Consider the following 14179-nt stretch of genomic DNA (forward strand, 5'->3'; position numbering starts at 1 on the left):
CATGAATAACGTACTTTTAAAAACAGAGCATTGTGGGCAACCAATAGGGAACAAAAGAAGTAAGCCTAGCACATCATTTGATCGGACTCTGGGCTTTCAAAAGTTGTACAGCTCCTGTACAGATCAGCAGCCCAAAGACTAAAACAATTGCATTTAATTAAAATATTTCTTTTCAGTTTATATGCATCACGTTACATCAGAGGAATCATGATATATATATTGAAAAGAGCATGAAGCTAAGATAATCAAAGTGTTCTTTACTGGGGCACATTAATGTATACATCATTTTCCCTAGCTAGCTAATTTTTAAAGACTTTATATTATTTTTAATTATCTATAGAGGTGTGTGTGTGTGTGTGTGTGTGTGTGTGTGTGTGCGCGCGCGCGCGCACGTGCGCACACACGTGCATGTGGATTTGTGCTCATGTGAGTGCTGGTGTCTGTGGAGACCAGAACAGATGGTATGGGGTTCTCAGAAACTGGAGTCTCAAGTGGTTATAGTCCACCACCTGACGTGGGTTCTAGTAACCAAATTCTTGACCTTGCCATAAGTAGTTTTTGTTTTTAACTGATAAGGTCCCCCCCTCCCAAAGACACCTAATGTTTCTCATTGTGGCAGGCAGCTCCTGTATAAAAATCAAAGGGTCAGGTTTATCTCTCAACAAATGGGCATAGTGAAGACTTTTTAAAACACTTGGGATAATCTTGAGAGGAGTTGGGGACCTTCTGCTGAAACCTAAAATACCCCTGGTGGAGTTAGATGGTTCCAACATTGCCCTCAGCTTGAATAAATGCTAGCTAGCTAAATTTCTTGTAAGCTATAGTCTTTTACCGGCCTGTCTTTAGAGCATTTTTAATAGAAATCATTCAACTGTGAATTATTTCTTGATCCCTTTGAGGAATAAATCTTCTCTAACATCTTACTGGTTTTCTGAACTAGGAATGGTTTTCTTCAGGACTTCCCCTTGGAGACTGCAAATAGCAATTACAGAACCTGTATTCCTTGTATCCATAGAAGGACAGGAATCTGATTAATTTCCATAAATACTGAATGGCAAACAGATGTGACATAATCAGGTTGACAATTAACTGCTTGGAAATAAATCCCCATTACATTCTTTGGACCTAAGGTAGGATGGAAAGGCAGAAGATAGTAAGGGGCCCTAGAAGGAAGGAAGCTCTTGTCCTGACATCTGTGTTGCTTTCTGCTGAATAAGAGTCAAGAAACCTCAACACAACTGATACAGTTAGAATTTCATATAACGGGTCAACAAGATGCCTCAGAGGCTAAAGGCATATGCTGACAAGCCTGATGACCTGAGTTCAGATCCCCTAGGATCCACATGGTGGAAGAGACTTGATTCTTGAAAGTTGTCTTCTGTCCTCCATATGAGCAACACACATACACACACACACACAAATACACATACAAACATAATTTTATTTTTTTTTATTTCTATAGTGCTTACTTTTAAAAATACATCCCAAAATGAAGGGCTGGAATGTGCTTATTTAGAGGTAGAATGAATATACCTTTGAGTTTAACTGCATCTACACTCCTCTCCTCTGGAACTTAAATAACCTACCTGGTAAAAATGGACCTTATAATTTCACTAACAAAAGGAGATGATTTAAGATAAGAAAAATAAACCAATTTGTGTAGCTTTTTTTTTTTTTTACATTTTAAAGCTTTATTGTAAATTAGATTCTCAAAGCAAAGTTACTTAGAAAGCTAAAGTTATGTGTGTGTGTGTGTGTGTGTGTGTGTGTGTGTGTGTGTGTGTACATGTATGGGTCTTTGTAAAGACACCTCTCTCTCTCTCTCTCTCTCTCTCTCTCTCTCTCTCTCTCTCTCTCTCTCTCTCTCTCTCTTCTCAGATTGCACCCATGTCTTAGTTCTGTATTATCCTCATGTCTTTCTAAATACCAACACTTAGGTCTGAAGGGTGTACTATTGCTTCCCAACACTTAATAAACTCATTAGCTCTATTTCAGTCTGACTTGTCCCAAATTCTTTTCAGCAGTGTAGCCAAAACTCTAGCTTTACCTAAGTGTAGCTTCCTAAGGGGGGGATTCCTTAGCCTATCACTGCTGGCAGTGCTGGGCTATGCCTCCCCACTGTAGCTGACATCACTCATTTTTGAAAGCTGCATGTGTATGGTCCATGCGTGTGATGCGGCGTGTGCATGTGGTATACGTATTTGTGTGTCTGCAGGTATACATGCACATGTATGCAGATGTATGTGGGGACCAAGGGTGAAATGGTGACTTTTCTAGATTGCTCTTCATCTTTGTTTTGGAGAGATGGGATCTCTCATGGAACCCAAGTTCACCAACTGGGATAGACTGCCTGGGTAACAAGCTCTAGGGATCAAACTGTCTATGACCCACCCCCACCCCCACCCCCACCCCAGACGCTGGGGCTACAGAGGCATGCCACTGTGCTTACCCTTTTACAAATGTGTTATGGCTCTGAGCTCATGTCCTCATGCTTATGAGTCAAGCACTTTACAGACCGAGCCACCTCTCCAGCCCTAACATTATGTTTAGAATGAAAATGTCAGTGATATCTTTCGTTTAGAGGCACTATAGAAGAAATTATCTTGACACAGGTAAAGTACCTTGTGCAAATGGCATTTGTGAACTTCTAGTTTAGACTCAAACAGCTGATTAGGCCATTGATGTCTTTCAAAGTTTAGAATGAATAATATATTGAGACCAAAGCTTCCAATGCTCTCATCCATTTTCAATTTAAAAAATGACAATAATAAAAACTATAGAGCCTGCAAGAATGTATTTGTGATAGACTTTCTGCTGTCTCCTTTATCAGAGCTGAAGATGGAACTTGATGTTTTGCTTATGTGCCTTTTCCAATGTTAACAGAAAATAGTGCAATTGATTTTTTCCCTTGATTAAAAAATAGATGTCCACTGTACACAGAAACAAAAGATGAGAGGTCACCTATAGCTTCACTATCTAGAAAGTCTTACTGCAAACATGACCTTGTATTCAATCTTTATCTTTTTGGCAGAGGGTTGTAGATACAGGGTCTCACTCTAGCTCTAGCGGCCCTGGAATTCACTATGTAGACCAGGCTGGCCTGGTTCTCACTATGTAGACCAGGCTAGCCTGGTTCTTACTCTGTAGACCAGGGTGGCCTCTAACTCAGAGATCTAACTGCTTCTGCCTTACAAGTGATTGTACCACAACACCCTGCACATGATCACAATCTAAAAGAAGTTCTTTGGAACCTTCTTTTTGGGGGATCCAAAAATAAAGAATGTATATACTTCTGCACCTAATAATTTCATACATATTTAGTATTCTTGTGTGTAGGAACCCATTAGGCACACTATCATAACATGTTTAATTTTTAAGCATTTGAACTCAATAACAATCTAGTAAAAAAGGAACTTAAAAATATTAAAAGAGTAGCAATCTTAGCTTATAATTAAATCAGAAAAGGTCAGAGGTAACCTTCCTTTAAAAGGTCTTAACACTGTTTTTAAAAGGGAAAAGATTCAATAGTTTTGCCAAAAATCAAAAGAAATGAAAATATCTTTAATTGTCCTGGTACATGGGTTGTTTCCCTTTGATTTTCTTCCAGAAGTGAATTGGGCACATTTTTTTCCTTCGATTCAAACTCATCAGATGAGGCTTTTCACATTTGTAAATAAAATGTAAAACACTGAATTGTGAGTTTTACCAACTTCATTATATGATAATGTTGGCCAGCTCTTAAGCTATGTGATCTGCACTGCATAGCAGAGCTCTTGCTCTCGCCAAGGGCTCTAAACAATTGCATTGTGCACTGCCCTCTTTGCTGGTCCTTCCAATACAAAGTCAAACAATCCATCAACCCATTTTCCCAGGCGTCTAAATCTTTCTCCTAGACATTTCCATCACCATTTTCATTGCATATGACTTTGAACAAACACATCCATCGACATACCCAAATCTGAAGTGACAGGCAAAATTTTCATTTAGCCAGATTCTCTGTTCAGAATGCTTTCAATTTCAAAGGCTTTCACAGGATGTAATGCTTGGCTGGAATGAATGATATTGGCTTTAGATCTAGAACATTATCCCATTCAAGGGAACTAAACATTAGCTACCTGTAGGGCTCATACACTCAGAACAGTAACTAATAAGAACCCTCTCCTCAGACAACTCACTTACCAAGCTACACCCCACAAAGCCATGCTTTCTGTGCCATAAGAGTTAGAATGATTATCTTCAAATTACATGGAATAAACCCACATGAGAGGACAGAGAGGCTCATTGGGCTTATGGATGTCCATAGAAAAGAGGAGAGCAGGAGTAGAGGACTATGGGAGAAATTCATTCACTGAGAAGGACAGGATGACCACAGCTGGAAGATAGCACAGCAGACACTTAAGAGTGAAGGGCAAAGGATTGGCCATCATCTATAAATCACCACTCTTATGGAATGGGTTCAGTGACTACAATAGTGATCTTTACTGATATTTTTAAAGGATTGTTTTTTTTTTAAAGTTGCATTTAATCCTGTTCCATTGATCCTCCTGCCTGCCACTGTACCAATACCATGCAGTTTTTAACACTATTGCTCTGTAGTATTGCTTGAGGTCAGGGATACTGATTCCCCCAGACTTTCTTTTGTTGCTGAGAATAGTTTTAGCTGTCCTGGGTTTTTTGTTGTTCCAGATGAATTTGATAATTGCTCTTTCTAACTCTGTGAAGAATTGAGTCAGAAATGAACCCACACACCTATGGCCACTTGATCCTCGACAAAGAGGCTGAAAACATCCAATGGAAAAAAGATAACCTTTTCAACAAATGGTGCTGGTTCAACTAGAGGTCAGCATGTAGAAGAATGCGAATTGATCCATCCTTATCTCCTTGTACTAAGCTCAAATCCAAATGGATCAAGGACCTCCACATAAAGCCAGACACTCTGAAGCTAATAGAAAAGAAACTGGGGAAGACCCTTGAGGACATCGGTACAGGGAGAAAGTTTCTGAACAGAACACCAATAGCGTATGCTCTAAGAGCAAGAATTGACAAATGGGACCTCATAAAATTACAAAGTTTCTGTAAGGCAAAGGACACCATCAAGAGGACAAATCGGCAACCAACAAATTGGGAAAAGATCTTCACCAATCCTACATCAGATAGAGGGCTAATATCCAATATATATAAAGAACTCAAGAAGTTAGACTTCAGAAAACCAAACAACCCTATTAAAAAATGGGGTACAGAGTTAAACAAAGAATTCTCACCTGAAGAACTTCGGATGGCGGAGAAGCATCTTAAAAAATGCTCAACTTCATTAGTCATTAGGGAAATGCAAATCAAAACAACCCTGAGATTTCATCTTACACCAGTCAGAATGGCTAAGATTAAAAATTCAGGAGACAGCAGGTGTTAGAGAGGGTGTGGAGAAAGAGGAACACTCCTCCACTGCTGGTGGGGTTGCAAATTGGTACAACCACTCTGGAAATCAGTCTGGCGGTTCCTCAGAAAACTGGGCACCTCAATTCCAGAAGATCCTGCTATACCACTCCCCAGCATATACCCAGAGGATTCCCCACCATGTAATAAGGATACATGCTCTACTATGTTCATAGCAGCCCTATTTATAATTGCCAGATGCTGGAAAGAATCCAGGTATCCCTCAACAGAAGAGTGGATGCAAAAAATGTGGTATATCTACACAATGGAGTACTATTCAGCCATTAGAAACAATGAATTCATGAAATTCTTAGGGAAATGGATGGAGCTAGAGAATATCATACTAAGTGAGGTAACCCAGACTCAAAAGGTGAATCATGGTATGCACTCACTAATAAGCAGATATTAACCTAGAAAACTGGAATACCCAAAACATAATCCACACATCAAATGAGGTACAAGAAGAAAGGAGGAGTGGCCCCTTGTTCTGGAAAGACTCAGTGAAGCAGTATAGGGCAAAACCAGAACGGGGAAGTGGGAAGGGGTGGGTGGGAGGACAGGGGAAGAGAAGGGGGCTTACGGGACTTTCGGGGAGTGGGGGGCTAGAAAAGGGGAAATCATTTGAGATGTAAATAAAAAATTATATCAAATAAAAAAAATTTTTAAAAAAAAGTTGTATTTAGTAATTTCACAAAAAGTGGCATGAGAAGGAAATGCTCTGAGCTCATCCCCAGCTGTGTATTCATACAACTTGGGTAAGGTTTTCATCTGAGGAAATAAAAGAGGCATTTACAACATTTACAAGTGTGTGTGTGTGTGTGTATGTGTGTGTGTGTGTGTGTGTGTGTTACAGTAGATAAAGAGTATATGAGTTGAAAGCTGTCTTAGTCAGGGTTTCTATTCGTGCACAAACATCATGACCAAGAAGCAAGTTGGGGAGGAAAGGGTTTATTCAGCTTACACTTCCACATTGCAGTTCATCACTAAAGGAAGTCAGGACTGGAACTCAAGCAGGTCAGGAAGCAGGAGCTGATGCAGAGGCCATGGAGGGATGTTACTTACTGGCTTGCTTCCCCTGGCTTGCTCAGCCTGCTCTCTTATAGAACCCAAGAATACCAGCCCAGAGATGGTACCACCCACAAGGGGCCCTCCCCCCTTGATCACTAATTGAGAAAATGCCTTACAGTTGGATCTCTTGGAGGCACTTCCCCAACTGAAACTCCTTTCTCTGTGATAACTCCAACCTGTGTCAAGTTGATACACAAAACCAGCCAGTACAAAAGCACATGCATGAAGAACCATGTATATATGAGTGAGCACCTGCATCTTGGAATGTATACTACGTTTATGTGTAACTTTGATCCTACCCAGCTATACTTTTTAAAAAGTAAAAAAAAAAAAAAAAAAAAAAGTTGTATTAAGTTCCTGTCAAATTTTAATGTTTCCACTTATTTTAAATTATAATTTATTAAACAATTAAATGTTCCATTTATTATGTGTGGATGAAAGATTAATCGCCCATAATGCTAATGTATACCCATAATGCTGTATGGATTGACAGGGGTACAGTTCTGACTTCCTGGCTTTGGGGCTGGACTCTTCTTAGCCAGCCTAAGGCCTCCATGCAACCTTTTCCTTATTTTTCACACAGTCACTTTCAAGATTTTAGGAGGGTTAGACTTAAATATTCATAAGCATGTATGTACTTAGTTCAGGGTGTGGTATATGGAATTAAATCTGCAATAGTGTGATATTCCATCAAGCTCAGTAATTAAATTTAGTCACCTTGGTTACAAAGCATGGCTGATATGACTCCTTCACTACAGTGGCCCAGGCCTACCTATAGATTTTAATTATTGCTAACTGCAGGTTATTGTGTCAGAAGTTGCGCATCCTCTCTAATTAACTCTCACATCTTGCCTTGCTATGTCCCATGCCTGTGTTCCTACTGAGTTTATGGGGTTATGCTTGCATCTTGATCAATACAAAACTCCCAGCATTCTTAGGGTAAGTGATTCTCCTGCTCCTACACAGAAGACACTAATGGACTGTGACAGCAAACAATAGAATAGACAAAAGTCCTGTTCCCCTGTCTCTGATTATACCCAACAGTCAGGGTTCCTAAAGACAGCTTGATAACCTATTACATATCTCTCTGGTTTACTAGTACCTAACAGTCAATTTTACTGTTTGGGTAACATAGTGTATTGAGATTAATGATACAGTTTTGGTACATGTATGAACATCTAGAGCTATAACAGGGCAGGGACAATGTCCTAGTGGTTAAATTGTTTGCTCTATAAGCATGATAACCTGACTTGTTAGGCGCGCGCACACACACACACACACACCCCATAAGATTAATCAATAAATCAAAATAAAACCATAACAGGATGAGCTTTGTAGGATGGTGCCATATTTATATGTAATTAACATAGTTACATGTATTATATCTATTATTAACATTATTATTTGAAATATGTTATATAAAACAATTGTTAGATTTATTTTTAATATAGATACAATTCATTTCTAGTGCAATAGATACACATATCTATTATGTATATGATACATATACATTACTAAATTTTTGAACAGGTCAGTGGGGAGATGTGAGGCTGTCTTTACCTGTCTGAGATGCCACATGAGTCTATCTGAAGGTCACTGAAGTTGCCAAAGGAGCCCTGCTGGACTGCAATCAGATCTACCATTTTGTTGTTGATGGAGATGAGCCTCATGCATCCTTGAAATCCACCTAGAGGGCTCTTACACTTGGATCCAAAGCTTTTGTCTGGACAACCTGAGAAAAACAAACCAAAGTAAAACCAGAAAAAAAAATCAGAATTTGGGATCACAGCAGGATTTGTAAAGAAAAATAAATAAATAAAATATCCATTTGATTATCCTCAGCATTAGAGGAGAGAAATAAGCCCTCTGGAATCATGATTAGTTTCATCTAAATTCGTGCAAAGTGTTTTCTTTATTTCCATAGGATTCAAAGGAAGTCTCTAGAGTTGTAATAATTGTGTGTACCACTTTAGCTTGATCTAAATTTAGAAGTTTGGTTATTGGCTTCAAAATCCTAAATGTGCCAGCCAGCAGTGTCAAACATTCTATAATGTAAGCAGGGAACTTGGTCTTTAGATTGGAGAACTCAAAGCATAAACTAGGGTAAGTGTACACTGAAGACAGGAAAAGATAAATCAGGAATAATGAAATGTCTTACTGAAAGACATTTCCATCTATAGAAAGGAGATGTATCTATCTGGAATAAAATTACTAATGCTTTATTTGATTAAACATTTTATTCCTTATACATATATATTGTATTCCTTATACATATACATGTATATTCCTTATACATATACAAATATATTTGTCACATATATATTGGACAAATACAAATGGCTAAATGTCAAAAAAAATTTCACCGTTTGATTTTATTTATTCTTTGGCTCAGCAAACGATGTTCTCTTTATGCTGATTTTTCTAACATTTAAGATTTGTTCTTATTATTTAAATAACAAATATAATATTAACCATTACTGCCTGGGTTTAATGATGTTCTAAATGTTTATTCAAGTGAAGTAAATAATTTTATGGAGTATGAGCACATATATTTCACTTACATATTTTCCATCAATCTTTCTTTGCTGCTATGGCTGTCAGCCACCACTACAATTTCACAGAATTAGAAGGGAAACAGCAACTTCTTAATTCCTCCACACTACTGTTCCACCTGGAAATTTCCACTACAATTCTTTTTTTTTTCCTCCAAGGACACATCTCTTTAATGCTATCTTTTCCCAGCAAAATACTTGGCAAGTAAAGGCCAGTATGATTTAAAACTATTAGCAGGCACTCTGAAATATGTTATTTTGTTTTTAATGGAAATTTCAAAGTTTCAACTTTAATATATGAACAAAAGGCAATCACAGATTTTTTAATAGTGATTTGAGATACATAACAATGTATATGTTTATAGTAATTGACATTCTCCTGGCCCATAGTACACTGTTGTATAGCTATATCCTCCAATGGGAAGACTTCCTCATCCATCCAGGTTATATAAGCAGTAAGAAAATTGCTTAGGAGAGGTGGTTCTAGTGGAGCTGTCTGGACATTGAGGAGATAATTCCAGAAACACAGCTAAAATGGTCTATGATTCATGCTGCAGTAAGCATTCTATAATTCAGCTACCTGTGAGCCAGCCGTGTTTCTGTAAAGAGCCCCAGTAAAAACCCATTAGTTCATAAGCTACACTTGGAGTGCATAATTTCTTTGGTCTGCTGTAGGTGGCGTACTCAGAGCAAAGAGTCAGAAAGAGACATACAATGTGCATGGTTATAACAATCTCCTTGTAGATGACCTATTACCCAATTAAGAATGTCAGATGAAAGAAGAAAGGGTAATAGTTGAAGAACACTTGATAGTTGTCATACACCAAGAATGTAAACTACTTGGCTACTCTCTTCTATTGCTGGAGTTACCTAACACATCTCAAACTATTTTCAAATGGGTTAATTGAGGCAGGGCAAACTGATTCACAAAGAAAGATGATAAAACCAAAAACAAGACCAAGAGTCAGATCATGGGTACTTCATGTTTCTGGATGCAACACTCAATAAGCACGAAATGCCAAGAACAAAGAATGCTTAGATCAGGTCTTTGAAGGCAAAGATGGGTTAATATAATGCAATACCAGGAAGAAGTTGAATACTGAGTCTATTCAAGATGAAAGTACTAAAGTAGGAAGACTCCTGGAGAGTTTTCAATGCTGAATTGATGGATGGATCCATTATCAGAGGCAGTCATCATGTTAAATACCTCCAGAGATGACACATAAATTACTACTATATGCTGCTGCTTGAGAAGTGAGATGCCATTGCATGGTAGTGTGGCCAGGTCCTTAGATACCTGATGCTTGCTTTATACACAGAACTTTAATGTGAGTATTCTATACCTCATTTAGCATCTCCAGGTTGTAATGCATTCTCTGCTATCCATGAAAAAGATTATATAGGAGAATTTTCTGAAATTAGTCACTCAGCTATGCTCTATGTGCACAGAGAACCAAGAGTTTGAATCTATGGCTTGTAAATGATCAAATGCACTCAGGGGTATCCCACAATGTGCTCTGATTTTTTTTTTTTTGAAATGCACTCATTTGAAAGAAGAAAGGTTAAGAGAAGAGAGAGTGGGGTGATACATAAATAGTGGATGTTTTGCATGGCATACAGAGGTCTGTTCTTTGAGAAGTAGCCCTCCAGTCTGACAGCCAATGGGACAGGCTCTCTGAAGACTGCAGAGTGGGTACAGAAGCCAGGCTGTTGGGGCCGAGGAGCTCTTGACATTAGAGTATGCCAGCTAGTTTAGCATGACTGGATTCCGTCTCCATCTCTTTGAACTTGCAGATGAATTTGGAGAAAAGCAAAGGAGAGTTCATAGGAAGTTTCTCAGAACGTGTAGATTTTTTTTTTTAATCTTGAATATAAGCTGGTAAAGAATTAACCACCTCAAAACTGTGTTTTAACTAGAAAAAACTAAATCTCGAGTGATAAAGGGTCCCCTCTCCATATAAACAAAAAGTTTTGAATGGTAACCAACATGATGCTGGGGAGGGACAGAAAACTTTCAACTAGAAATGTCAAGCATGTGTTTATCTCACTGCTAGTGGCAGCCTAACAATCAAGCCAGTGGTGCAACTCAGGGACCCCTACCTCATCCATTCCCCAAACACACCTTGGTCAATAATCCCCAAAGGTGCCCAGGAAAGATGTGATGCCCTCCTGAAACCCTCTGCCTCAAATGTTCTTGGGACACAGAATTTCTACTCCCTAAATCCTAATAAGACTGTTAGGTGAACTGAACTTCTCAATCAGGCTCTGAAAGCATGAAGCTAAATCCCAAAAATGTTGGGGTAGTCAAGACCCTGTAGGGCATATATTAAAGGGATTGGTGTTGGGGTTTTACCAAGGAAGCTCTGTAGCATATCTGTTAGGCATACTATATATGATTATACATTTATAAAAGTAGGGAAATAAAAATATACTCTAAATTTTGGTAGTAGTCATCTACCTAGACAATCTTAGAAAGACAAACATTTATTTATGACATGCATGAAAAGATGTGGATTTCTTTAATGTCATTAGAGGGATTGAGAGTTGACACTGTGGGTAACAATGAGGAATTGTGTTTGATTCCCCAGAAGTCAAACAAAAAGCTGGGCATGGCAGTGCACGTCCCTTTTGACCAAGTGGTAGGGAAAGGTAGAGCTAGGAGCATCACTTGAGCTTGCTGGATGACAACCTCTCCAGGTTAATGAGAGACCAGATAATAAGACAGGATGCCTGGTATCCTTTGTCCTCCATACATGCACCAGTAGGCATGTGCCTCTGTACACTACACACACACACACACACACATAAACACACACACACAGAGACAAACACACACATACACATGCACACACACAAACACACACACACACACACACACATAAACACACACACACAGAGACAAACACACACATACACATGCACACGCACATATACTCATTCACATACACACACAAGCACGCTCTCACACAGACACATACACTCACTCCCATACATGTATACACCCTCACATACACATCCTCACACATATACACACTCACATACACAAGCACTCACACTCACACACTTACACACACACATATACTCACACACACACAAGCACATACACTCACATGCAAACACATACGCATTCACATACACACACAAGCACACACACACACTCTTATACTCACATACACACATAAGCACACACACATACACACATATACTCACACACAAGCACACAGACTCACACATACATACTCACATATACACACAAGCACACACACATATATACTCACATACACACACACATGCAGTCAGACATGCATATGCACAGATACACAAAAAGTCACTGATATTCCTTGAAATGTCTATATGTTCTGAAACACAGACGATAAAGTTATCTAGACATGGGGGTGCACAGCGAAGATCCTGGCAACCTTGCAATGTTGCCGTAAATCATGGTGAATCCAAACCATTTTAGAATACTATTGAGTGCGACATGTGTATCATAATAAACAAAAATTACAGCACGCATATATTTCACTCTAAAATATTACAGTGTGAATAAACACAATAGCGAGAGAAAATGCATAAAATAGCCAAGGATTACTAAATTTGAACATAAAGGACATAAAATGCTGTAAGAAAGACAATTCCATTTCCATGATTTATTAACAGTTTTTCCCAAGCTTCTATTTTTATTTTGTATCCTTTAACAATATGCTTTGTACTGGGGATTTTCATATCTCTTTCACTATTCTAAATATTTTCCTTTGGATGAAAAGTTCTGGCTTAGGTTTTACTATATACCTTATTAGTGATTAAAAATCTATACATTCCTATAGGTTACCACAAAATCCATCATGTTTTGTAAAGCAGCTTAGTCCAGAAATGAACATCTCTCAGTCTGGAAAGCAATTATGTCACTTAAAAAATATAGCCTTTGGCTGCTTTTGCAGTGGTGGATTGCATAGGGTTTTTTTGTGAAGATTTTGTGTGTAATTGTGTATATGTGTATATATTGTGTGGGTATATATGCATGTTTCTGTGTGGGTGTGAATACGTGAGTGCAGGTACCTTCAGAAGTTAAAGGAGGATGTTGGACCCCACAAAGCTGGAGTTGTAGGTAGAGTGAGCCGCCTTATGGGTGCTGGGAACCGGAACTGACTCAGGTCCTCTGTGAGGGCAGCAAGGACTCCTAACCACTAGGCTACCTCGCCAGCCCCTTGGATTTGTCTTCCTTATTTCACTTCATTTGGTTTGATTTTGTTCTTTAATTTGTATTTAAGCCTCTGGCGAACTAGTCTGTGTCTTTATTACAATTCTTAGAAAATGATTTGCATTTTATTGGTAATCCATCAAGATTGAAAGTCACTCTCCATATCAAAAAATGATTCTAGAATTAATTGTTATTTTTATTATTTATTTCAGTGTGTGTGTGTGTGTGTGTATGTGAGTGTATGTGTGTGTGCGCTTGTGTGTGTATGTGAGTATATGTGTGCACACGCATGCATACACACATACACAATATAAGGCTGAGGACATCAGCGCCACAGGAACTGGAGCGGCAGGCAGTTGTGAGCTACCTGACATGGGTTCTGGGAACTAAGCCATGATACACTAGACAAGCACTATGTACCTCCATGGCCCCAGAAGCCACTATTAAACTGCAGTCAAGCAATAGCCAAACAATGGTAATACAGAAAGAAAGCACTAGGACATAGTTGCATCCATCTACTGAACTGCACTCTTTATGTCAGAGTCTATTGTGCTTGCTTCCATTGTGAAATCTCATTCTCATGCCACTAATCTGCTTTCCCAAGCCTTTATTCCAATCAACCATCCACAAGATGATTAAGCACTTCATCTGTTCTTGCTCCCTAAGGAAAGGGCTGATGCCGAAGGCTGGTATCCTGGTTTTATCAAATGTACCAGTATATTTGTTTTTCTTCAGCAAAGAGACTGAGTTGCTATGACTAATTATGTTTAATTATTTGTCCAGTGGCATAATACTGTTTTCTGCACTGGGCAAAGAGGAAGCAGTCGGAATGTTGTTCTATGGGAGCTAGGAGTCAGATCAGAAAGAAAAAAAAATACCACAAAGAAATCAACCCATCAAATCAGAAGATGATGTGATGTGTAAG

General features: G+C 38.7%; 1 protein-coding gene across 1 annotated transcript in view; it reads right to left on the reverse strand.

The window, feature by feature from the left end:
- The window catches only part of Cntnap4 (contactin associated protein family member 4), a 295010-nt gene that overhangs the window by 90997 nt on the left and 189834 nt on the right, over positions 1 to 14179 (reverse strand). Inside the window, 1 exon segment of the mRNA XM_052166567.1 lies at positions 8062 to 8233. Within this exon segment, the coding sequence (XP_052022527.1) occupies positions 8062 to 8233 (172 nt within the window).

Source organism: Apodemus sylvaticus, chromosome 21 (assembly GCF_947179515.1).
Source record: "Apodemus sylvaticus chromosome 21, mApoSyl1.1, whole genome shotgun sequence".
Lineage (NCBI taxonomy): Eukaryota > Metazoa > Chordata > Mammalia > Rodentia > Muridae > Apodemus > Apodemus sylvaticus.